The sequence below is a fragment of the Haplochromis burtoni genome, unplaced genomic scaffold (assembly GCF_018398535.1).
Source record: "Haplochromis burtoni strain Fernald_Lab_line unplaced genomic scaffold, NCSU_Asbu1 Contig_15, whole genome shotgun sequence".
Classification (NCBI taxonomy): Eukaryota; Metazoa; Chordata; class Actinopteri; order Cichliformes; family Cichlidae; genus Haplochromis; species Haplochromis burtoni.
This window is the reverse complement of record NW_024582376.1, coordinates 2488721-2515625: the sequence shown is the minus strand read 5'-3', so window position 1 is coordinate 2515625 and position 26905 is coordinate 2488721. Positions and strand designations below refer to the sequence as shown.

General features: G+C 44.4%; 1 protein-coding gene across 2 annotated transcripts; it reads left to right on the top strand.

Annotated features, from left to right (window-relative positions):
* The first annotated feature begins 758 nt into the window (after positions 1 to 758).
* mettl16 (methyltransferase 16, N6-methyladenosin) lies at positions 759 to 26746 on the top strand. 2 transcript variants are annotated; one of them, XM_005915888.3, is made up of 10 exons: positions 759 to 929; positions 1200 to 1336; positions 11876 to 12063; positions 13120 to 13260; positions 14464 to 14579; positions 14780 to 14922; positions 18487 to 18556; positions 20038 to 20127; positions 25656 to 25829; positions 25924 to 26746. In XM_005915888.3, exons 2-10 carry the CDS (start codon positions 1209 to 1211, stop codon positions 26542 to 26544), a joined length of 1671 nt encoding a protein of 556 aa, XP_005915950.1. In that variant the 5' UTR covers positions 759 to 929; positions 1200 to 1208; the 3' UTR covers positions 26545 to 26746. The 2 variants fall into 2 exon arrangements, with proteins under 2 accessions (XP_005915950.1, XP_042074055.1); XM_042218121.1 differs by lacking the exon at positions 759 to 929 and adding an exon at positions 1095 to 1130 and having other exon boundaries at positions 1168 to 1336.
* Positions 26747 to 26905: the final 159 nt, after the last annotated feature.

Genomic DNA, 26905 nt, shown 5'->3' with positions numbered 1-26905 from the left:
AAACAGGAAATTGAGGTTACAATTTGCAGTCTTATCAAAATTGAACGACAGAAGACTGGAAAACATTGTCTGGTCTGAAGGTGAGTTCAGACGGGAACAGGTCTGATCCTCCATGGATTCAAATGGAGCAATCCTGCTTTGTAGTTCAGGTTGGTAGTGTTGTAACGGCGTGAGGGATGTTTTCTTGGTACACGTTGGACCTTACTACCAGGTGAGCATTGTTTAAACACGGCAGCGCTGCCGTGTTTAAACAATACTCACACAGGCGCCTGTGTGAGTATTGTTGCTGACCATGTGTACCCACAGTGTGTGCCATGTTACAAAGTTCAAATCATCCGCGACTCGTTCTCTATACTCAGAAGGCATCTGCATGCCAATCCAATACAGCACCTTTGGGACGTGCAACCAAGAAATCTGCAGCAAGTGTGTGATGCTGTCATATCAATATGAACCAAAGTTCAATTACAAATGCGTAATAAAATGACAGGTGATGTTATGTGCACGACGGTAAGGAGCAACCGGGGAAAACGGTACACGGGAAACGTAAAACAGACCAGGGCTCAGGACTGAACATAATGAAAACGCTAAACACGATTATTTTAATTATTTTTTTATATTTGTTTTTAATCGAATTTAAATGTGTCGATACAAAACTTAAGTGATTTTATAAAACTGACATGAAAAATTATTCCCTAAAAAAAACCCACAAACAGACAAAAATAACTTTTACCGGTAGAGGCTCGAAGCTAAACACCGTTTCGGTGACGTCAACGCGCAGCGACGTGGATATGTGACGTGGGCGTACAGGAAGTGAGCTGCAGAAAGTGGGAAAACGTTTGTGCAACGTGATCTGTGTAGTGTTTTTCTCCGCTTTAAAAAGTAAGCGAAGGTCAGGAAATACTAGCAGCTACAGGCTGAGCTCTGTGACGGTAAGCAGGGGCAGCTCCGCTAACCCCGTCTGTCTGTGCTCCTTTAAAAATGTCAGACATTTGTTTTTCTGTCTAACATCAACTTTTACTGCTGTGAGTCCGTGTCTCTCTCTCTCTCTCTCTCTCTGTGTGTGTGTGTGTGTGTGTGTGTGTGTGTGTGTGTGTGTGTGTGTGTGCGCGCAGCCTTAGTGTTGCTGTTTACACTGCCGATGTCAGTTATCCAAAAGTGAAAGTTCAGCACTGTTGATGTCACCTCATGTCCACCATCAGGGCTCAATAATGGCTCTGAATAAGTCCATGCATCCTCGGAACCGCTACAAGGACAAACCACCTGACTTCGCTTATCTGGCATCCAAATATCCAGACTTCCAGCAGCACGTGCACACAAGCCTCACGGGAAAACCTATGTAAGTACCTGAGACTGTCCTCCGCTCTGTGTGTGTGTGTGTGTGAGAGAGAGATCCGTGGCACTAATAATCTCCACTCTAGTTTCTTTCATAATTACACACATTTGCATGCAGTACTTCCAGATTGTGCACCTCACTGGAAAATGAAAACAAACAGTGTGATGCATCTTTGCATCTTGAGGCTGATCTCTGAAGAGTGAGTTGTCTCCTTGCTGCCTTCCTTTCTCCTTTTCTTTCTCCTTTCCTCCCCTCCCAGCGTACCCAGACATCCTCTGGGTCTGTGGCCCAAGATTTCTCCTCTCCTTGCATTTTTCCTCCTTATTTCAGAGATTTCCTGATTTACAACAAGCCAACTGGTCCGAGTGCAGTTAACACCTTACAAAACAAGATTGTTGGCTGCTTTGTTAACAACAACAAAAAAAGATTTCATGTTGAGTAAATTAAACCCCACATAGGGCTATAAATATTTCTGGTCCTGGCGATTTTCGCTTAAGCTTGCACCGAAGATTTTTATATGGGCTGGTACTTATATACTGCCAAGTGTCATTCACCCAGTCTCACACACACATTCATGCACCAGTTTTATCTGTGCTCAGGTGCTTTATCTAATATTCACTCTGATGGATGCATCTTGCTGAACCAGAGGAGCTGGGAATCGATCCCTCTGACAGACAAACCGCTGCTACTGTACCCGTATGCAGGAAAACCCCGAGTTTTATAACAGTGACTTCTGTATTCTACCAAATATATTATTTAATAAGAATTATATTAAAAAAAACAAAAAAAACCCTGGGAATGTCTCTTGGAGGCATTTCTAAACAACTGCGAGATCATCAGTTCGAACAGGAACAACCCAGGAACCATTAAGGCTCAAACTGCAATAAACTGGAAAATGCAGGAACATCAGCATCGCTGACCAAGAAAGAAGTCTCTGCTCGAAATTGACATCTTCAAGCTTGAATGAAATTTACAGCCTTGCACACGGACAAGCCAAAAGTTTTATGGTCTTTAAACGAGACAAAGATTGAGCTGTTTGCAACATGTTTGCTGTTTGTCTTTCCCCTCTCTGTTTCCTGTCCCTCTTCACTGCTCCACTAGCCAATTAAAAAAGGAAAAAATGCGAATAAATAAACAAAAAAAGAAGTAAATCAGAGAACCCTGTACGCACTGTGAAGCACGGTGATGGTAGCATCATGCTCCCGGGCTGATTTGCTGGTGGTGGTGCTGATATAATAAACAAAGTGGAATAATGAAGGAGGAGGAAAACCTCAAGTCTCCTTAACTTGGACACAGCTCAGTGATCCAACAGGACAATGATCCCAAACTGATTTTGGGATGGATAAAGCAGGCTAACATTAAGCTTCTTTAATGGCCTTCCCAACGTCCCGACATCAACCCTTTTGAACATTTGTGGATTACTCTTAAAAATTGGGAAACCAGCATATTTTAAATGAACTTCTTTTACCAAGAAGCGTGGTCAAATATCCAGCCAGAATTACGCCAACAGCTTGTTGATGGCTACCAAAAGGGTCTGGCTAAGGTGCAACTTGGTCAGGGACATTAAACTAAATATTAACAGGAATGTATGAATATATTTGAGCCTGTATGAATCCTTTCAACCCTGCGTGGATTAGACAAAATCAAATAAATCCAAACTTGTACACCAAACTCTTGTTTTGTAAAATCTTTAAAGACACATGCTTCAATTCAAAGAAAGCATTGAAACCCCCAAGTTACCACGGCATTCAAGCTGATGAGTGAATGTGAACCTCTGACCACAGCTGTACGGTACCTACCTAGTTTGCACTAATTGAAGCCCTGAGGAACACATTCAGCTCCTCTCATGACCCAGCTGACTCGCTCTGCTGGTTAACGCTCTTTCAGCTTCTGGCAGCAGCAGGAGGAAACCTGGACGAATTAATGGGCCCAACGTCAAAAATTTTCTTCCTCTTCACTCTGTCCTCTGTGCATGTACGAGTGGTTTCAACCAGACCCACAATTTAACTCGAAATGGGTTAGTGTGCCAATCAAAGAAGGCCGGCAAGCTTCCTGTGTTTTCCTCCAACTGGGCACAGATTTTGTGTGTGTGTGTGTGTTGCTCAGTGAGATCGAGCTGCTGAGAAATGTAGAAAAAGTGCAGGCTGGAGAACAAAGGCAGGGTACGTCTGGTGGGATTGGTGGTGTTGACGTCAAACAGTATGAGCTCATGATTGCAGCTCTCCATCTCTGATTTTCCTGTCTCGTTTCTGCTGTGCGCGCGCTTCGTTCTGTGGTTTCCATCCAGCGTTTGCCCTTCAGTGCTCGCTGTGATGCACTCAATTCCAGCGAATTGCTACCTTTGATATTTAATAAATATGAATGCAAAACAGATCAAGGTAAATGTCTGGGCTTCTGCTTTTATTTTTAATTATGAGAGCACGTGTGGAGTGAAAATGTAGACTTGTGGGAAATGTTATTAGATTTTTGGGTTGATAAGTTGGAGGGGATTTTATTTGTGTGCCACCGTTTTAACACCAACCGTCACATTGTTTCACTACAACGAGCACGGCTGTTAACTAAAACTGATAACTCTTGCACATTATCAATCTTCTGAATGCAGCGATATAGGATTTTCACATTGAAACCATAGGTGTGTCTGCTTGACAGGATTTTTACAAAGCCTTGCGGCCTGTTTCTCCACTAATTGGAAGAATTTCATTTTGAGAAGAGTGAATTTACTCCCCCTTTTAAGAGGCTGATTACTAAACTTTAGAGCAGATAATTATGTTACCATAGGTTTTGTTTTTTTTAGTTGAGATATCAAATAAAGCACGACTAACGTTTGAGTGACGGCGAGTGTAAGAGCTGCCAGTCATTGTTGGACTTCTCCTTTGTTTACATTAAACAGGTAGCACAGATGAATGCGGACGCAGTGTCACTGCAGTGAGTCCGAACATCTGTCTGTGGCTGCGAACATGTTGGCGTGGGCCGTCTGTAGCGGGCCGAGTGTGCGTGGGCACACTGTAAAACCCGACTCGATGTCCGCGTGTGACAGGTGTTAATTATCAGTCTGCGGTTCCCTGACAGACGGACAGATGACAAACAATGAGGCGGCGGTGTTCGAGCTTGACGCTCGGCATGAAAATCATATCTGGACAATCAGGGGATGCGACAGCTTCTCCTGCTTACGTGTGAGATTTTTGTGACAAGACCCGATGTGAGCGGACACACACACGAAGAACTGGTCGCTTGAATTTAAAAAACAGACGGCCCTCCGCTCGCCTTTGAAAAAGAGGGCTCATCTCAAGCGCCACTATCCTGAGATAATATGAGGAGAGAAAACTTGCATTAAATCGTCTCAACTGACACTAAACACACTTGGCTTGATAAAATAAGACGCCACCTAATCACCGCAAACTAGTGGCTTAATCATACAAGTCGGTCTATAAAAAAATCAGTGGCTACTTGGTGATTGTGTTTAGTGTCGTAATATTCTTGAATCAACAGATCCTACCTCAGTTTTCTTCTCCAGTCAACATCAATATGCTTGGATACGTCACTCATTGAACAGCCAGCCTTCTCAGTGATGACCTGCTGTGGTTCACCCGTCTCGTGGAGGGTGTCGATAATCGTCAAGTCAGCAGTCTTACTCGTGATTGCAGTTGTGCGCACAGAGCTAGAAGATCTGTTTAAACTGTGTTATATAATAATTTTTTTTTATCAAAGTCTAAATTAATGATCTAATTGTTTGCAGTGCTGGATTTCTGATTTTTATGAGCTGTAAGCAGTAACCATCTTGATGAAAACAAGGAAAGGCTTGAAGTTTTTCACTTCAGGTGTCATGAATATCAGATATTAATATGGAATATGTGAAAGTCACACTGTTTAACTGATTAAGAACAGTTGCCTCAAGGTGCTTTGTGTTATAGGGTAAAGATTAGCACGAAAACCCTCCAATAGTTCATGAACGGACGAGTAAGCTGTTGGTGACAGTGGCACAGAAAAAACTCCCTTTTAACAGGAAGAAACCTCCAACAGAACCTTAATCAGGGATGGGCTGGAAGGAGAGAGCCATCTAATTATTCATAATTAGATACAGTAGTTGGGTATAAACACAAGCAGACTGAAAGGAAGGTCTAAATTTGACGAGATGTGCTATTAAACAGCGAATGGAGTGTGTCGAAATGATGCGTCGTGTGGACACGCATCATTAGATTAGCATGTTGGCATGTGCCATTGGTTAATTTGGACTGAAGAGAGTATTTGGTCATGAAACTGACGAGCTGCAATGAGGGGGCGTCTGTGGCACACTGATGTTCATGAGGCATTGCAGTTAATGGGATATAAGCAGAAGAATTATGGAGTTATAACTAGGCCTGCAGGATTATGGCTAAAATAATATTTTCCACAAGTTTCATACAGAAGTAAATGTTTAACTTCAGGGGCGTTTGCACTGCTGGCTGGACAGAGCCCGTTGGAGGTGAACCGAGCCTTTGGTTAAAGCCGAGCAGATGCGTGAGACCTTGGTGGTTTCACGTGCCCCACTGTCAGGTGAGTCCTTGCAGTGGATGGGAGACGGCTGAAGATGGGGTTTCTTTGTGAACAGATGCGCGTGAACAGTGTCTTAGTCATTTAGGCTTACCTCATGGCCATGTTGTTGAGGCTTAAGGATGTCCTGTGATTTATTTATTTATTTATTTTTAATGAAATAAAAATCTGATATTTTGTTTCTTTTCTGCCCGACACCTAAAATTTCTGTAGGAGTCACTGACAAGTTTTTAAGGCAGCTTGAAACATGTGACGACAGGAGAGATTCTGGATTTCTGGTTAGCCGTCTGCAGGAATTTGGTTCTTCCTCCCCGTCAGCCTGTCGCTCCATCAGCGGAGGGATTAGTGCGGTTTTGTACTTTTCAATGAATTCATCTTCTGGGTTTTTAAGTATTTAAGCACCGAGTTGGGGGATGAGGGTAATCTTGGGGAGACACTCACTCAATCCTCCGGGGAGATATGCCTCCCCTCATTAAGGGATCGTCAGTGGAGCGGACTGATAGCAGCGGGCAGAGAAGAGAGCTCAGACCAGAGGCAGCACGAATTTGGTGGAATTGACTGGAAGTGAAGCGAGGAGAAGATAAACCCCAAAATATTTTAAATGTTTTGGGCCTTTTTCCAGATTTTGATAGGAGAAGGGGGGGCTCTGATCAGGCAGATAGAAGGGTGGGATTAGGAGGCATGAATGGTTATTAAAAATTCAGCAGCTCGGGTGAGATTTAATTTAAAAAATGTTCAATTTTCACACCAGTTTTGTTCAAAGATGTATTATTTAACAGATTCCTGAAATGGGGGTTGGAAATGAACCAATAATTAACAGCTCTGATCACTGCAAATTGATAAATGTAACCTTACATGGATCTTGCAGCAGAGCAGCTCCTGTACCGCTCATTTTAGTGTCTGATCAGGGAAACGAACCACTTTTCGGTAAGAAATGATCGATTTATTAGGGAGCACATCAACATTTCATCCTCAAAGAGGATGTTAGAAGTAGGAAAAATGGACAAGCGTAAAGATTTGAGCATGTTTGACAAGAGCCAAATTGTGGCTTGGGGACATGTCAGAGCCCAAGCTGCAGCTGTTGTCGAGTATTCCCGGTCTGCAGTACCTATAAAAAGTGGCTCAAGGAAGGAACAATGGTGAACCAGTGATAGTGCCATGAGTGGCCAAGGCTCAGCGATGCAAATGGGGAGCAAAGTCCGATCCAACAGACGAGCTGCTGTAGCTCAAATTGCCAAAAAAGTTGATGCTTGTCCTGATAGAAAGGTGTCAGAACACAGAGACCTCACAGTTCGTTGCATATGGGGCTGCATGGCTGCAGAGAACACCTAGTATCAGGATGCACTATGGAAAGCAGGCGAGCCAACAGAGGCAGGGTGATCATTTGGGCAATGCTCTGCTGGGAAACATTTGGTCCTGCCATCCATGTGGATGTTATGTTGACATGCACCACCTATCTAAGCATTATTGCAGACCATGTACACCTTTTCATGGAAACGGTACTCTCTGATAGCTGTGGCCTCTTTCAACAGGCTAATGCATTCGGCCACTAAAACAAAAAGGGGGGAGGTGTTTACTTGGCCTCCAAATTCCAGATCCAGTTAAGCATCTGTAGGATGCGCTGGACTAGCAAATATGATCCATGGAAGCCCCACCGTGGAACTTAGAGAACTTAAAGGATCTGTTGCTGACATCTTGGTGCTGGATACCACAGCACATCTTCAGGGGTCAGGTTATAACGACACCAAAGCACAGTATGGCGTCTTTTTTTTTTTCCGTTAGGAAACGGCGAGCATGATGGCCATTTTAGCGCTTCACTCTGTCGTCCAAATGTGGTCACTTCATGCTCCAGCCTAAGTGCTGAACTTGAGTCCTCAAACCAGTGGTTGGGGGCTTATGGAGTACATCCATCTTTCATATACAGTCTCTACAGAACTGTATATAACTCTAACGACGGCGTGTTAGGCTTCCTTCCCTCCTTCCTTCCACTCACCTTTCTCTAGATGTTCTCTGCTAAACATAAGTGTTACATGCATTGTTTCATATCAGACTATCTGCAGAATTGCAAAATGAAACAAAACGCGCTCAGAGAAATTCATAAGCAGGTTATCTTTGAATTCACGGTGAGCTTCTTGTGACGCTCTTATTGCTGCTCTTGTGAGGACTCAAAAAAACCCCTAAAACTCATGACGTGAGAGAAGTTGCTGCAATTCAGCACAAAATATGTCCCAGTGCACTCAGATTGAAGCACCGTGAAGGTCGTGTGTGTGTCTGTGTGTGTGTGTGTTTGTGTGTGTGTGTGTGCTTTATTGCTGATCATGGAGCTTGCTGTCTGTCTCAGCACTAAACGCCTTCTCACCTCCACATTTTGACCTGAGCCAAGAACTTTACTGCCCTTCAGCACTTAAATTGTCTTTCTTTCTCCACCTCCTCTCCGCCTCGGTTAAGTCAAATGCAACCAAAACACGACTAGACTCCTCATCGGTCCTCCCGGTGCTGTTTTTATATGTCGTCTACTCTTCTCGTCACAACTTCTAAGCTCAGATTTGTCCCACGTCGCATCCCGTCGACCACGTTAACGGCGTAGGCACGCAACGGTGAACCTGTAAATCGCGGGCACGCTCACGCTGCTTCTGGCATCAGCCATTGCTCCAGCGTGGCCGGATTTGCGTGCTCTCCTCATCTGTTCAGTAGGTGGGGTTGCCATGGAGATGTGGCATTTGCAGTGCTGCTGATGGGAGTGATCGGTCTGCATTGCACACACACATATAAAGAGCTAAAAATAGAGGGCTGGCTCCCTCTCTGAATATTGATCCTTATCTAATGATGCCTCAGAGGAGAAATGAACAGGGGGCAGAATCTCTGTGCGCTGGACAGACGAGAGAAGCCGGCTTTCATTTTGGGAACGTGCGAGCGTTATGCTGATTTATCACTTCACCCTCATTAGCCGGGGCTTTTTTTAAAGTGCAGAGTTCTTCACTGGTTGGTCATCTGCAGTTGTGTTGCAGCTCAGAAGAAGCAGGTGTTGGCTTTCTGTGAGAGGTCAACAGCTGTTCACAACTGGACCATTAACCTTGTGTGTTCATTAGGTGTAGAGACACTGACTAAGATTGATGTGGGGCCGTGTGGGTGCATTGCGCCTCATCAGGGGTCTTTTGTCGTTGCTGCCACCTGAATGAAGATGCAGAGTTCTGTGAGAAGTGAAATAAGATGCATTTAGAAATATTTTAGTGGCATTTTCTGTTTTTATTAGACCCCTGACAGCAAAGAAACGACAGGAAACGAGGAGGAAAAGAAGCACCTAAAGGAAGCTGATTTTAGTAGAGCAGTGTGATGTTCATAGTTCAGCTGTGGGTTAACAAGTTGTTAGTGAAAATTAAAAACCATGAAATGATAAATGCATCTTCACCTCTTTGATAGTTTTGTGTGTTCTCTGCTAATGGAGCTAATAAAGGATGAACTGAAGGACTTTTCCTTAGTGTTTAGCCCCCGTGAAGAGCTTTTTATTAAGGCTCTTATAGTTCGGTCACTTCCCTCAGTTAGGAGCCTTCCTGAGTAAAATTAACCTATTTGACCGCACTCCTGGATAACTGCACATCGAATAAAGGCCTGTCCAAGGTTCGCTCTTTTTTGACTTGTCACGTTCCTATTTTGCCACCTTTGATGGTGTCGAGTCAAAGGTTCTATAAATGACCACAGTTGACCAAAGTGCTGTACAAGTTATACAATAATATACACTGTGTATAACAGTCACTAAACCAGCAGTAAATATACGATAAAGTTCAAAAGTTGGGACTCTTGCCTCATTGGCTCTTGCTCTCCTGTTGCTTCTTTTCCACTGGTACCCACACCACTCAGCTTGACTCTGTCTTTGAAGTTGAGATGGTAGTAGTGGAAAAGAGGCATAAGTCCAGTTAATACTATCTACTGGAAAACAGAACTCTTCTCCACTTCCTGTCATTTTCAAAGGAGATTATGTAGCCAGTGACAGAAATGTGAAGTGAAGGTTCAAAGGTTCACAGTGAACATAGATGGTGTTATTATTTTGTCATCCACACACAGTGGAGTCAAAAAGACTTCCATACTGCCACATTATGTTGCTCTCATCTCTGTTGGTCAGTTCAGTTAGTTGGAATAAAAGAGTTGCACACAGCCAGAGCATGTAGTTTTGTCGTGGTGCACTTCAGTGTGGGAGCTACTGGACCTCCCACACTTGGTCCAAGTCAGAGTCGCAGAACCTATTTTTATGCATACATCCCGACTTGGTCCAGGTCTGCTGTGTACCTCTTTCTGAAGATGATGGTTTGTCAAATCTGTCATACTCCTGGTATTTTAAGTCTAAAATGAATCCTTTAGTGATGACTAAACGGTGCACATTCAGAGAACTCACAGGACCTTGCAGGATTTTCACCCACACTTAAACGTGGAGGTTTTCTGGTCATCCCCCTGACCTCTGACCTGTGAAAAGCCCAGGCTGGGATGGACTCTTTATTTAATGTGAGGACGTCAAAACTGAAATGCAAAACATTTCAGCCGTTTATGTGTAATTGAATCCTGAAAACGGCGACAATGAAAACACAATCAGCGGCTGCCTGCTTTTGAAGCCGCAGAGCCGTTTCCACCATCACTCGGTGCTTTTCTTCTGCTGGAATATGCTCACACCGACACTGCGAGGTGCCAGACGCTCGCATCGCGAGGATGCGTCTAATTGCATCTGCCGAGGTGCGAAAGAACTCTGCAAAGCTTTAATTACACCTATCTCGCCCACTCGTTTTGTCTGCCTGCTTGTGTGACAGCTGAAATCATTAAACACGGCGAGAAGGAGAAGACGGGCGAGCCGAACGACTGGGACCGAGAACTGGGAATAAAAAGTGGGAGGTCTGAGTTGTGTTGAAAATGTGAAACTCATTGTCATCAGCAGGGGATTGTGAGTTGATGGGCTGCTTATCTGCCTTTTGTTTCTCGTGCGCGAGCGTGTGTATAACGTGAAGTAATGCGGTTCAGTACAGGGAGCTGCAGGAGGCCGGAGCAGCTGAAGGTTAATGAAGTGCTGTATTAAGAGCAGTTTGGTAAATTGCTGTCAGATGGGCCACGCGGTGAAATGAGAGGATCAGCAAGAAGCTAAATTGAAATTATCCTTAAAGGAAAATTGTAGTTTCTTTCAAGCTTGGCTTTATTTTCGGTCACCATTCCCACTGGTACTCACTGGAAGTGCTGTACTCACCAAATGCTGAGGAGAGGGCGGTGAGGAGCAGTTAACCACTTTTATTCAGGATTAAATGAAGGTGAGGAGCAGAAAGGTGGACCTGTTAAGCTAATTTCCACCAGCCATGCATGATTCACAGTTTAGAATAATCTTTCATCTGATACGGAGCATCAGTACGGCTCTTCTCATTCCCTCTCTGATTGAAACAAGTCATTTTGGCTTTTTTCTAGTTGGGTACTTCTAGCAAACAGAAGGTGAATAGAAACAGCTTTTGCAGACAGGATGTAACGTTAGGACGAAAACCATTCATCAAATAACTCAACTATAAAAGGAAAAAAATCCTCAATGCAAATGTTTTACTTTGATGTTTTCTTTAATCCACGACTCTGTAAACCGTGAGCTCAGGTGGAGAGAAAGAAGAGGGTTTTTTTTCAGCGCCTGCTACTGTAGAAAGAAGCCTTTAAACCTTACTACGATATGTCCCTCAGACCTAGTTGGAACTTTTTAAAATCTTTGTTGAAATAAGGAGTTTTCTGATGAACTGCACACCCGCGTTCAAAGCCACACTTCCTCGCATCAGACTTCACCCTCACTGTGATCAGCGGGACTCGCAGTTATTCACACTCATGACTTAAACTGGTGTCTAAAACGTCTGTCTCTTGCTCGTTTTGTGAGTTCTCGATGTAGAGGGATGCAGATTTCACCACCTAGCAACAGATGACGTATGTCAGATAAAGTCCGATTCCCACAGCTGCTCTGAGTTTGAAACGTTTTACTCATTTAGTCGCATTTCTTATTTTCTTCAGAGTGAATTTCAAAGAGCCGGAGGCGGTGCGAGCGCTGACCTGCACCCTGTTAAAGGAGGACTTTGGTTTGGCCATCGAGATCCCTCTGGAGCGACTCATACCCACCGTCCCCCTGCGCCTCAACTACATCCACTGGGTGGAGGACCTCATTGACGGCCAGAAGCAGCCGCGCAGGGGCATCGACATCGGTACGGCCACCAGTTTCAGTCACCTTCAGCGCACGTGTGATGTGATAGTCTAGTTAAGCTGCTTTGATTGGTTTATAAGACGAGAAATCAGGCTTACTTAGTCACTTACTTAACTTAGTTCAAACATGGTCATTTGCACTTCCATCACTCACTGTCAGACTCAAAATATAAGGTCATCTGCACTGACCCAGTGTGTCAGACTTCACTCTAATGCATATGTGTTTCAGTTCTCACCAGTACTTGTACATCTGTGTAAAATGAACGTGCTTCTCCTTTAAATGCTGCAGCAAACCCCAGCAGCACATCTTTAAACATTAATAACCACAGACGGGGGGGATTTTAATGTTAATGCCGCTGCTCTGGTTTTTTCTTGATGTGGCTCGCTGCTCAGCACAGCACCTGAAATGTCAGTTGGCACTTCCAGCAAATGAGCCCAGTCATTCCCAGTTTTCCCAGCACTCGCCAGCCTGATCCCCAGTCACACGTCACTACTTGTTTTTCATTCTGTCGCTCAGAGAAAACAAGGTCTGACTTTAAATGTGTTTTCCTGCAGGTGTGCTTCTCCTCTGTAGTTCCTCAGGTCACTGATTGGTGACCCCGAACCTTTATGTGATCCCACTGAAGCTGTCTGCTGCTGATGGATCACCACTGGGTGTTTCCTTTTCTAACCGAGGCCATCTCAACTGAATTATGTGGCTTTGGTTCTTGTTAGATGGGAATAATTTAATAATAGCTGCTGGATTTGACATTTATTGACCATTATGTCCACCAAGTCTAAGATAATTCTTTAGAAACGCATCATGTCACACTTTGGGACCTCCTTCCTTCAAGACAACAAAAACACTGCGGCACATTTTCATATTGTTCAGTGACAGCTATGATCAGTCATCATTGTGAACACATACATCACTGTCAGGCTGCCAGTAACGTACGTGTGTGTGTGTGTGTGTGTGTGTGTGTGTGTGTGTGTGTGTGTGTGTGTGTGTGTGTGTGTGTGTGTGTGTGTGTGTGTGTGTGTGTGTGTGTGTGTGTGTGTGTGTGTGTGTGTTTCATCAGGCACTGGGGCGTCCTGTATCTACCCCTTACTGGGAGCCACAATGAACGGCTGGTACTTCCTCGCCACAGAGGTGGACGACATCTGCTTTGACTATGCTACCAAAAACGTGGAGCAGAACAACCTGTCCGACCTGGTCAAAGGTGCGTTTGATCTACTCAATGTGAAGGTGACTTCATCTTCAGATATTAGACTACTACGCTGGAACTCTCATACACTGTCTCAGAGATGATGTTTTACGTGTGAGCTGCAGCACTGAGGATGAATTTCAGGATACTGTGATTACTAAGAAGTGGATTAATATGACAGCAGGAAGAAGTCAGCTACCATTAGCCACCACAAGCTACTGGTCACGTCAGGTCAGCGTGACTTTGGAAATAAAAACAAAACCATTTTGCACAAATGTTCAGTTGGATGAAGGTTGATCCCACTTTTCTGGTCATAATTCATGTGATAGTGATGAAAAGGTTTAAACATCATATATCATCAAAGGTCCAGTCTGACTTGAATGATGTGTAATTCGGAACATCTTTGATTTCACCTTCTACCTGTGGGTCTGATACAGCCTGGAGACAGATTGGTTTGTTAGATGATGAGGTTTGCAGGGCCAGTGGGTAGTTTTTCGGGGGCTTCTGGTGAAGCCGGTGAATATTGACGCAGAGACTTCCTGTGCGTCTAGTGGTCATTGTTTATGATTGTAGATGATGCCGCTATAGCGGCTCTGACCAGCCAAAAATTAAGAAGCTTATGTAGGTTGCATGGTGCAGGCTTGTTCTGGCAGATCCCACAGATGTTCCACCGGGTCCTCTGGAGTTTGGAGAGCAGGTTTGTTGTATTGCTTGTGCTGTTCCTGAGCAATTTTTGCAGTGTGCTGATGTCCTGCTCGGAGAGGCCACTGCCATGAAAGGTATACATGGTTTGCAGCAATGTTTAGGTTGCAGACCGTGCACACCCAGAGTGTTCCAGCAGGAAACAGATATTTTCACCAGTCCTATTTTTAATGCTGTGGCTGCTTTGTGCAATTTGATCACTGATTGTTGGTGTAAATATTTCAGCAAGTCCTGCCAAAATCTCGATATCCTGCCTTGAAAATGCTTTGTTTCCTGTTGTAGTAAATAGGATGTCTTTTTGTGGCACTTAGCCGGACAAAACAGGGACGTCTCGCTGGAAGAGTGTCGTATTTAGCCTGAGCTGAGACTAAACTTGTCTCTGCTCAGCAAATCTGTGGCTGACAGGAGTGCAGCACACAGTGACTCGGGTCCCATTTTTGTATTGACAGTCATACATTTTATTCAGCTTTTACACACTTGTCTCACATTAGTGTTTATTTATTTTACCTTCCTCAGTTGTCAAAGTTCCTCAGAAGACTTTACTGATGGATGCCTTGAAAGAAGAGACAGAAATGGTGTACGACTTCTGCATGTGCAACCCTCCATTTTTCGCCAACCAGCTGGAAGCAAAGGTAAAAGTTCACGTTTAAAAGTAGTTTAAATTCTGGAGCGTTGTCTGCTTTGACCTTGAAGTTTCTGACTCATTGACAGTAAATGCACTCGTATACTGACCGGAGAGGCTCCAGCACCAAACACAGTGTGTTTACGTTTTAGTAACAGGGCTCTAATAGGATTTTATTGTAATCTCTGTCTGTCTTGCTGCCCTCTCCAGGGGGTAAACTCCAGAAACTCACGCCGACCTCCTCCCAGTTCAGTGAACACGGGCGGGGTGACGGAGATCATGGCAGAGGGCGGAGAACTGGAGTTTGTCAAGAGGATCATTCATGACAGCCTGCAGCTCAAGAAGCGCCTTAGGTGAGGAAAGAGGACTGTTTTCTTCTTTTCTTTTCTTTTTAAAGGTTGCACACGTATTTGTGTGTGTAAAAACACAAACGTCATTACAACACAGCCACATATTTAAATTGGCGGGTGGATGTAGATGAGTGCTGCACTTGTAGTTGCTCTGGAGAGGCTTGGAGAGCTTTAAATGGCTGCAGTGAAGGGGAGACTCGGAGAGGTGAAATGGGCAGATGGGCTGCTGCACATTGATGGAGCTGTCACCCACAGTTGCTTTAATGATTTTGGCACACGTTGACTCTGTGCTGTATCCGGGAGCCCACAGGGAACAGCTGTGTTTGGGAGGGTGAGGGTGGAGGGGTCGGATAGATGGGTGGGGGTGTCTCAGGCGGCCCTCGCTTTACCCTCCCTCGTTACGGGGCTGTCACCGAGGCAGCCGAGCGAGACCCGGGCAGAGGGAGCTGCAGAGTGGTGCTATTAAAACTGATTAGACGTGTCACACCTGCTACACGGAGCACTGTGTGTGTGTGTTTGCAGAGTGGAAAGATGAGCACTCTTGAGTGGGACTGAAGTTAACACCTAGTTGCTCTTGTGTGGCAGTGTTACACTAAAAGTCAGAGCGAGCCGGGTTTCATTTCGCAGGTTTGAGGCTCCGGCCAAACCAACCGGAGCCGACTGTCACTCCCAAAACCACGCTGGGACACGAGAGCCTCCAGGTGTCCATGGAAACACTGCCAGCCTTTTCCGATTGGTCCTTCGAGACGCCCCCATTGCCCCGCTCTGCTCCTCTTTCCTTTCTTTTCACCAGAGGGTAATTACTGTCAGATAAGGAGAGTTTAACTTTCAGCCAAATATCCAAAAGTGCGGTTAGATTTGAGGTAATGCTCCTAATTCATCACGCCATTGATATGAAAATTACCGTCTCTGGTAATAAGACTGTAATCACGTGCGAGTGCTTCAGAAGAGAAAAGACTGAAAGTGGAGGCTGATGCAGCTGCGCTCTTCTCGAAGAGGCTGCTGGTGGTGCATTCGGGGATCTCTCCTGGGCGTTGCTCCCCACTGTGCTCAAAATTGGTGAACATCTGTGAATATTAGAGCTGTTAAATATTTCATCGTGTCACCTGAGGCTGACGGGCTGCTCCTCAATACCCCTTCAGCCCTGGCAGTCCTCATGCCTCTTTAACATGATTACATGTCAGTGTCCTTACTGATTGTCAGTCACAAGTTAAATAATGTGTCAGATTTAATTTTATTTGGGTGTTACAGGAGCTTTTTAGCCAACTACAGTCAGGAGGCAGGTTTGACACAGTTGAAGTCAGAGCTTTAGGAAACTGCATCTATGTACATGTCTATTAAAAGCGTCTATATTATAATGAAATAATAATAATTATTATAATAATAAGGAAAGTAAGACTAAAAGATGTTGAGATGGTTGAATGGTTCACAAATTGCTAGTATCTTACTATAATGATCATAGAGTATTTATGTATGTCTGTATGAACTCCTCCTTAATGGGGGAGCCAGTCACAAAACCTACGTACGCAACTTAACGGTGTCCAGAATTTCTATTTTTTTGTGTGTGACTACCACATTACGCTATTCCAAGTAAATGTCAAACCCAAGGTTCGCAGTTTTAGGTTTTGCTTTCAAATTGAACAGGTTTCTCAAATAAGATGAATGCATGTAATAAATACAGGAGGGAAACAAAATAGCACCACAGGCATGGCAAAAAACGCTTGTAGGGAGGGTTTGTCCTAGTGTTTGTAATGTAGATAGGAGCCATGTAAGGCTGTAAAAGTCATTAATAAAACTTTCAAATGAATTGAATGTTACATCTGACAGGTAGCCAGTGTACTGTTCTTTTTATTCAAATCCTGGGACTTTTTTTAATGAGCTGGCTTTTTTTTAAGGAGATGGACTTTTGGCTGGGACCCAAGCAGTAGGGCTGCACGATTAATCGTTAGAAAATCGCGATCTCGATTCATACTTATGTGCGATCTCATTTCCAAATGACAACGATTTAAAAAAAACAAACAAACAAACAAAAAAACAAAAACAAAAGAAAAAACGACGACGACTGTACCGCATTTTGATCCGGGACGTACTCTGCAAGAAAACAAGCGCTCACTCTTCCTGCTCAACAAATGACAAGGGCGGAGCCTTATACCACGTGATACAGAAGCTGTGCCGTGTGATGCTAAAATTAGCAGGGAAAAAACAACGGAGAGCACGTCAGGGATGACGAGAAAGTGACAGGAGAAAATCCGTCCCGGTCAACCACCCAAACATCAATAACGGGAACCTTATACAGCGCTTCCCTATACCCGTCGAACTCCCGCAGGCACAAAGAAATTACGGAGGCTATCACTTATCACCTGACCAAAGATATGGCTCCCATCAACACTGTGCAAAACGAGGGATTTAGGAAAATGATCAACACCCTAGACAAACGCTACACAGTGCCGTCCCGCAACTATTTTTCTATTGTTGCACTACCTGCTCTATACACGCAGCGTCGAGCAACGGTGGAGACGGAATTTCAAGCAGTACAACATTTTGCGGCAACAACAAAACGTGAGACATTTGTTGTTTTTATGTTTATTTATTGTTTTTATGTTCAGTCTCAACTGTTACGAAGTTGATGTGCAGTTAATAAGTGCAATAAATATTTATACTGGAAAAGAAAATCGTGAGAAAGAATCGTGATTCTCATTTTATGCAAAATCGTGCAGCCCTACCACCACTAATATTAGAGTCCATGAAGGAGTGGCGTGAATTTTGAGCTCTTACAGATAGAAAATGATTGACTTCTCCAACATTTCTTATGTCTGATTTATACAAATCTGTAGAGCCCACGATTTAGCCTACGTAACTGGGTGACAGCATTGCCAGTAATAAAACCTGTATGGGTTGCGTCGATTACTACGTCTAGTTGAATTTCTAGTGAGGTGTGCATCAGGTTGAAATGTAGGAAGTTTTTACAGTCCTGTGAATAACTTGGCACCTCCTTACTGCTTCCATAGGAATTAAGAGGTTAAGTAGCAGCCAGGTACAGATTATCAACTGCAGTTGGTAAAGTAATCATCCACAAATCTGAGCGCCTCTATAAAAGCTGAAGTTTTGGCAGTTTGCTGGTTTGGAACAATAGTCTGCTCCAGTTTTTAAGAGCTGAGGCGATAAAATGAAACCCTGATGATGACCCTAACCCTAATAAAAACATCACACACACATGTTTTGACTACCTCTGTCAAATTGACCAGCCGTCCTTCCAGGCTGACTCCCCGATGTGTTTCTTTCCTCCGCCTGCCCCAGCTGGATGTTGCTGCTCATTGATCAAGTCCAACCTCACGTCTTTATCACACAGCAGTGATTATTGATCAGGCGTCCACCACGGGATGACTTCAAAGTAGTTTTTCCTCTGCTGCAGGATGTTTTTCTGCCTCTCGTATTTTACTTTGTGTCGCTCCCCTGAGCACTCCCCCTCTCCTCATTTGATCTGTGCTCGAGGGTTCACGCCCGGCTGTTGGCCACTAACACCTCCAACAGACACAGTTTGGTTAATATGGATTCTCCTTTCTGCAGGTGGTACAGCTGCATGTTGGGAAAGAAGTGCAGCCTGGCACCTTTGAAAGAGGAGCTGAGGAAGCAAGGGGTGAGTAGCCAGCGAGACCCAGAACAAAGAGAAATTTACAAATACATGCGCAAACACGGTAATCAGTGAGAGTTACAAAGCAGGCACAGCTTTGATCTCAGTTTGTTCATGCAGAGACACGATGCTTCTTGCAGGGCTTGTTAAAACAATCTTTGCCACACCCCCGTCGCCCAAGCTACCTTTCTCCTATGTATTGATGTTTAAAGGAGGCAATCACCAGCACCAGCTGAGCACGCTCACAAACGAGCCATGAATGAGCTGATTTCTGTTTGCTGTGCATGACTGAATCACACGCCTCTCAGTAGCTAACATGCATTAGCGTCATTAGCCTGACTAATAGCCCAGCACATGACTCCTGACTGCTGCGGGCCTGCAGTACCGCGCCAATCTCACAGACCGCCCGGCCCCCGCCCCGCACCTGCCACCCCTCAACCCTCCTCCGGGGTGTCGCTGCTCATCAGAGTGAGTGCAGCGTTGGCTAACATCCAGGAGGAAGGCTTCATTCTGAAGCGTGTGTAAAAAGAAACTTGCGCTTGTTAATATGCTAATGCTTTCATCACCAATTACTTGAGTCATTCTCCAGCGTGTCCTCAGTTTTCTTTGTGTTTTTAATTTAGCAAATGTGACTCATAAAAACTCATCTCACCCTCAGAGCTGTCTGACCTCTGACATATAAGATAAGTGACTTCCTCTTATTTTCTGAGAAAACCCCGACAGCAACACAGTGGATTCCCACATCCTCCTTATGTTCTCACATACTGTCAGAGACGTGAAGCCAAAGGTCACACTGGCAAAACATCACACTGTCAGATTCAGTCACTGCTTTCTAGAAAGACTAAATTCCTAAATTGTTAGTTTTGATCGCAGATACCGCACACACCAATCAGTCACAGCTGCCAATCAGCACAGAAACTCCAAATGTTTTTATAATGATGGGTTTTGTTTTAAACAAAATATTGAATCGGTGCTATGGGAAGGATTTTATTTGGATAAAATAACTGAATACTGATAGTGAGACGGATACGTGTAGATATAAAATGACAAGCCTCTGTTGCAGGAAAATATTTGAAGTTTGGATTTTTCTGTATTTAGCCATAAATGATCATCAGCTTTTCACCTAAGAGTGTTTTCACACCTGCACTCTTTATTCCATTTAAAATCATTTTACTCCTCCCTGCGATTCAGTGTAATTCAGCGATGGTACACAAACATTTTTATTTTAAAATGTTTCTTTTTTCACATCTAGTTTCAATTTTTAGTTTAAATTAACTATCATAAATTTTGTTTGTAGAGATGTATTTTGCGTGACTTGGACTTTTTCTCTTTCCAACAAATATTTTACATGTGATCAGTTTCTGTGGTGTATTTTCTTTATGAATTTATCGTTTTGATGATCTCAGATACGGCCTGGTCGCCAGAGTACTGCAGTGTTTTCATGCTGTGCACTTGTTAACTCCAGACTCCTCTCTGTTTTTGCTCAGGTGCCTAAAGTGACCCACACTGAGTTTTGCCAGGGGCGGACCATGCGGTGGGCACTGGCTTGGAGTTTCTATGACGACGTGGTTGTTCCGGTGAGTTTGTACAGATTTATTGTTGTTGTTGTTGTTGTTAAATGTCAGTAACAGAGGATTACCAGGATCAGGATTACATATAAAAGCAGGTTACCTGCTCAGCTCTGAGGAGGACTTTTTGCTCTGCTGCTGGATGTTTCCAAACCCTCTCCTCAATAATGCACCACCTCTGTCCCTCTCCAGACTGGATCCTCTTTCCCTGCAGCCTCGTTCCATTATGTGCACTTACTCCGTCCTCTGGGGAGATGTTTATGTGATTTCTAACATGCTGTAGCCAGGCAACAGTCGCCAGGGCAGGATTGTGCGCGCACACTGTACAGCAGGCGTGTCTGGATTAGAGGGTGAGAGTTGGAGTTAAACAGACATGAAAGCATTGCAGAGAGAGATCTGGAAATGATGCTGCAGTGCTGATGAAGTCAATCAAACACATAAATGCAGGTGAAGCAGAGGGCTGTTTGGTGGACTGTTTCTGTTTTTCAGCAAAAAAGCAGTTGAGCAGAATGATTGGCCTAATTTTTCTCCAGCTACCATCCTCCACGTTCACACTGCTCCAAATCATCAACAGGCAGAGCCCCTCGAGCACATGTGGGGTTACGTAGCAGAAGTTCACGGTCAAACGCCCAATTCTGCCTGCATGAACCTTTCTATGGTCATCTGGTTTATGTATATAAGCATGGGAGAGCGCATTAATGTTAAATGTAGACTAAAACATATGTGACATATATGATCTGTGACCTACTTAACCTCATTATTACCCGTGGTGACTTAATTCATGTCTGGTGTAACCAGAAATGTTTGCAGTACAGTTATTGAAGTAGTGGAAACCTCAGGATTCCTAAGGATTCTAATCCAGGAAGAAATAGATTTTTGGTCAATTTTATTTATTTATTGTTTTTGCATGTCATTTTCATTTGGTTCCCTCATTTGGAAATAGCTTCAGTCTAAAAAACAAGATAGGAGACGTGTTTATGTTTTTTTAAACACTTGGATCTGTATGATGTCAGTGAGAGCTTCTTCCTCTTCTGCACTGTGATCATCTTCCATCTCACCCTCTGTCTAACATCCTCCTGTCACACCAACCCTGTGCATGTCCTTAATCCCGACATCCATGAATCTTCTCTGAGGTCTTCGTCTTTACCTCCTCCATTTTCATCATCCTTTGTCCAGTATATCCACTATTCCTCCTCTGCACATCTCCGAACCCTCTCAACCATGCTTGTCTAACTTTGTCTCCACACTGCTCCACCTAAGCTGTCCCTCTGATGTATTCATTACTATTCCTGTCCATTCTGGTCAGTCTTCAGCTCAGCCTCCTGTCTTTTTGTGCACACATCTCAGCAGGTCTCACTGCCATCCTGTAACCCTTCCCTTTTACTCCTGTCACAAATTACCTCCGACACTTGTCTCCACCCTCCCCACTCTTCTTCACCTCTGTTGCTCTGAATAGTTGATCCCAGGTATTCAAACTCATCTACTTCTACTATCTCTACTCCTTGCAGCTTCATGGCTACACCCGTCTCCCCCACCATCAGTGACACTCTCTCTGTGTGATGCCACTGACTGCAGATATCATTAATATGGTCAACTCAGAAACATAGCGCTGACTTTTTAGCAAAGCAGCCCCACTTCCCTTTTCAGACCTACTATTTGTGAGGTTCAGCCAGTCAGGAGAAAACTAGAAACAGACCAAGGATGGAACTGAAAGGCTGAACCGAGGCTCAGTATAAAGGATTATTTTCATCTGTGAATAATGCAAAGCTACTCTACTAGATTAGAGTACTATGGAGTTGGAATCAAGTGTAATGAGTCCCCTTTAAACAGTTTAGTTATTTTCTAATTTATCCTTTTGACTCTGGAAACTAGCCGTGGCTGTTTGATTGGAGCGTCAGCTTGATCCCAGTCTTTTTAGCTTTTCACTGAGTTTTGTCTTCCTCCTGTAGTCCGATACAACCAAAGACCGCATAGACAACCCTTCCCTCGTTTGTTTTTTCCAACCAGTACACACAAATCCACACCGTTTTCAACATATGAAATAATACGAGCTGTTGTTATTTTTAGATTCAATCTTATTACAGAGAGAGGACAAAATGCAGGGGTTGTAGTGAATTGAAAGGAAACGACATTAGATAGAAAGACCTTTCGAATGCAGACAAAAGAGGAGGAAGCACATCCAGCACAGGCCGACAGAATAAAAGGACCTGTAGACAGAGAAGACTGCCAGGCTTTATCTAAGCCCTGAGGCCCACTGTTGCTCATACAAGCCTGTAGCAGCAGCAGGAGGAGGAGGAGGAGGGATCAGGAAAGTCCAGAATCCAAGCTGGGGTTTGGGGACCTGACGGAAATCGGGGGGTTGGGAGGAGGTGGTGATCAGAGTATGATTTACAGTTTGCCTGCAGGTGAGACTGGCAGCAGTTTGTTTCTCTATGATGTGCGTGTGTGTGTGTGTGTGTGTGTGTTCATGGACTCAGGAGGTGAAGATTGATGACTGAACATCATTATATGTGGAGAGAACAGCTCTTGTTGGACTCTTGTTGGTTTTAACCATCTCTAATTTTAAAAATCGTGTGTGTGTGTGTGTGTGTGTGTGTGTGTGTGTGTGTGTGTGTGTGTGAGAGGGCATGCAGTGAGGTTGTAGTGGGTAAGTGGGATTAATAATGGAGTGAAAGAGCAGAGGAGGATGGGATTCAGTTGAGAGGTGTGTATGTAAACTCTAAATGTGGGTTTTGTGTTCTTTCATTTGTAAGTCTGTTTGTGTGTGCGCGTGTGTGTGCGAGATTCTGTGTCAAGGATGCTCGGTTATGAACAGACAGGTTTGGCTTGATGGATTTTATTGATTTCCTTGCACAATGAGCTGCAGAGCGTGCAGAAAAGAGGGAGAGACGTCTGAGGCAAACAATAAGAAATAAAAGCAGCAGCCAGACAAGGCAGCGCTCATTGTCAACCCATTAATTACACGTGTCCATCTCCTCTAAATATGCATCTAAAAGCACCGTCATTTTAACTAAAAATCAATAGATGATTGAGACAGGGAGTGAGCACCAACTCTGTTCTTCTTCTTGAATGTGCAGCAAATTCGGCGGTTATCACTGAGGAACTGTAAATGATGAAACATCACTCACAGGCAACAATAAAAATCTTCAGTGACTCTGAGAGTAACTGAAACTTGAGAGCAGGCGAGTGCAGCAGAGTGAAGGTCACCCTCTGCTCCTTCCCTCAGCTGTTTGTAGGTCAGTCGGCCATGCTGTCTGCTGCCTCACTACTGCCGCAGACCCCCGCTGTCTCCCCGCTTTAAGCCAGCCTGCAGTGAGTGTAGCGATCACAGGTCGGCTGCAGTATGACTGCTGCAGAGCCTCAGTACTCCGACACAGTTGGGTGATGATCTACATCGCCATTATAGCCTGACATTAAAGGGAATTAAAAATTTACGTTTGATTTATTGCAGGCTCAGGTGCAGCTTGCATGATTTGAGCGCCCTCTTGTGGCACTCTGCATTTATTTTTTTCTCTTTAGATTTGTTTTTGATGCACAGATATAACTGCATCATTTTACTCATGCCACTCATTTTATGTAGTATTTTTAATGGCCGACTGCTGGGGAATGCTCCAACCCTCTCCGCGAGATCGTTTTAGGCCTAAAATGAGCAAAAACTGTATCTGAGAGGTTAAAGAGTAAGGACGAGAGAGTACAAAATGTGAGGAAGTGTTCAGCAGATTTTAGTGTTGGTAGCAGGACACTGCAGCTACTCTGAAGGCCAAAGGAAAAAGACTCAATCCAGTAAAATGTCAGTTTTCCTCCTCCTTAAAGGTCAACTGTCTGAATGCAGCACAGATGTTGATCCTTTTAAAATTTAATGCCGACTACAAGTCGCACTGTGATACGGAGCTACTTAACTTTGACATCCAGTTTGGTCTACAATATGCAGACCAGGGGTGGGTGACTCCAGACCTCAAGGGCCGGTGTCCTGCAGGTTTCAGATATCACCCTGGGTCAACACCCTGAATCAAATGTTTAGTTCATTACCAGGCCTCTGGAGAACTTCAAAACATGTTGAGAAGGTCATTTAGCCATTTAAATCAATTGTGTTGGATAAAGGACACATCTAAAACCTAGAGGACACTGGCCCTCGAGGCCTGGAGTTCCCCCACGCCTGATGTAGACTGTATTGTACTCAACTGGAGTCTGCAATGCGTCCGTTCATTTCCTCTGATATTTCCTTGCATGTCCCCTTCAATGCTGCTATAACACAGTTATTGTCTGCATATTGACCTCCAATGATATTGGAGGTGACTGAGCGCTATTCATGAAATGACATTTTCCTGTAGTTGCAGAAAGAAGTGCGTTGCTATTAGTGCGTTCTTGATTGAAGACTTTACAGATGTCTGAGTTTGCCAAAAGGATTTGAAACAGCTCACACTGTGTAAACACTGCCCCCTGCTGGCAGCTGTGCTCTGAACTCAAACAGTTCATTGTCTCTTATTACTAGGGATGGGTTAAACCGGTACTTTTGAAATGGTGCCAGTGCTTAAAGAATGGAGAACACAAACTTTGTCCAAAAACCTCTTATGTTTTTATTTTTAGCAGTCTTTTTTTTATGGTGACTCCACCATTGAAAATGGATGGAGATCTTTGACTATAAATTTTGTCTATGAATTTCGTCCACTTTTTCTTTGGTCATTTTAGCCTTTGTGGCCAGGGTGAAGGGAGTATCTCCCATCAAACAAGAAGACAGCCGCATGTAACTACGACGGTGTTTGCTAGTTCACCTTACGTGCATTAATTTAATAACGTGGTTAGCCTACTCAACGTAAATGACACACGAACAACATTAAGCTACTCACGCAGAGAAGAACGGCTGCTGCTGCCATCATCATCCTCATCATTTCTGCTACACTGGCAGGGCTAGGGGCCAGGACTCTCCTCTTCGGGTTTTTGGGGATGTTGCTAACTCTGCGTCCGATAACAGGCACCACACCCGCAGTACATGTGCACGGTGTGAGGTCTCGCAGCAAGCTATCAAATACAGCGCATTTCTCGGCTTTTAAATAAAAAACGCTATACATCGCCAGGTGTTTCATCAGATTCGAGGTGTTACCTCCTTTGCACAGTATCACCTTAAAGCACTTGTTGCAGGCTGCTGAGTTTGCATCTTTTGCTGTGAAGTACAGCCAGACTTTTGACCGCTTTGCCTTGGGCGTTTTTAATCTGTAGCTCTGCTCTAAAAGAACGTACGTAGTGGGCCCGCCTACTGTCCTTGGAAAGGTAAAATGATTGGCTAGAATCCAAAGTGTATGACATCTCAGGAGAAAAAAAAAAGCACCAAAAAAAAAGCACCGAAATGTGCGCTGCTTTTCGGTCTGGTTACTACCGTTTATGTCAGAACCGATGCCATAATGGCACCGGATACCGGTACCCATCCCTACTTATTACTGTGTGAATTTGAGTATCCTCAAATCTGGTTCCCCTGTCCTCAGTAATATCCAGTACAGCTTGCTGTCTAACGGTGTCTGACTGGCTTTGTATGATCTCAGTCTCCTCCCAGTAAGAAGTGTAAACTGGAGAAGGCCCGGAAGCCGCTGTCGTTCACAATGCCGGAGGCGGGACTGAAGGAGCTCCAAGCCAAGGCCTCGGCTTTAGGCTGCACGTGCCGCAGCCCTGTGGACAGCCTCACCGTTCTGGTCGAGAAGACGCTCAGTGAGCTGCGGGTGAGCTTCACTACTGAACATTGTTTTATGTATAATAGATTTCACTGAAGTTTTGACTGCACTGGCCAACTGTCTCACGTGTGCGGCTCTGCAGGTGCTGCACAAACGTGTGCCTTGCAAAAAGGAGGAGCAGAGCCTCTTTCTGACAGCTGTGGAGAACACCTGGATCCACGGGCGTCAGAAGAGACGTGAACAGACACGTCAGCTGCGAGAGCTGCCCAGGGCGCCACACTGTGCCGGAACCACTTCACAAACCACCGTGACCGCAGGTGCTCCAGAAACATGCCCGACCTCCCAAAACCAACTGACCACCGCAGAAAACAGCAGCAGCCAGAACGAGAACGCTGAGAGCAAAAGCACGCCTGCAGACAAGCCGGGTAAAGAAGTCACAGAGAGCATGACTGGGGAACAAAAAGAGGCCCCAGAAAAAGTAACAGGCGAGGATGTGGACATGGAGTCCTCTACCTGCACAGGAACGGGGCAGGGAGCAGACCTGAAGGAAACACCTGCTGCAGCGAGCGAGCCGCCCTCGAAACAACCCGTGAGCCCCAGCACTGTCAAACACTTCTTGTTTAAGTGTCTGCTGAACGTGATCCAGGAGCAGAGTGACGTAGTGATCGAGATGCACTGGGTGGAGGGTCTGAACAGAGACCTGATGAACCAGCTGTGCACTTACCTGAAGAACACACTTTTAAAGACTGTCGCAAAGTCCTGATCAGCAAGTCGAGATCTTTTCTTCTCAAAAATTAAAAGCTTTATTTTTTAGACATGATTAATGTTAGGCTGTGTGTTGGGAAGTTTATTTTGTATAGCTTCTGAAAGGCAATTCTGTATTGGCTGTTTCTTTTAATTCACTTTTAAGATTTTGTATTCTAGAGGCAAAAGTCTCCTTTCCCCCCGCTGAAAAACACAAGCTTGTAAAAAAAAAAATCCAAATCACCTGTTTTAATTAAAATACTTATTAATATACTATACTTCATGTCAACCGTACAACAAACAAACCATCATACATAACAAGAATCTCTATCGCAACAAAAGTAAGGAGACACCACCTTGTAGCGCTAGTCACCAATTGA

What these genes read in the sequence shown, in the direction of transcription:
- mettl16 (XM_042218121.1), top strand. Translation starts at nt 1,176, where the DNA reads ATGTCACCTCATGTCCACCATCAGGGCTCAATAATGGCTCTGAATAAG. An exon ending in GCGCAGGGGCATCGACATCG is followed by an intron (nt 12,064 to 13,119) that starts GTACGGCCACCA and finishes GTGTTTCATCAG; the next exon opens with GCACTGGGGCGTCCTGTATC. An exon ending in CAGCTCAAGAAGCGCCTTAG is followed by an intron (nt 14,923 to 18,486) that starts GTGAGGAAAGAG and finishes TCCTTTCTGCAG; the next exon opens with GTGGTACAGCTGCATGTTGG.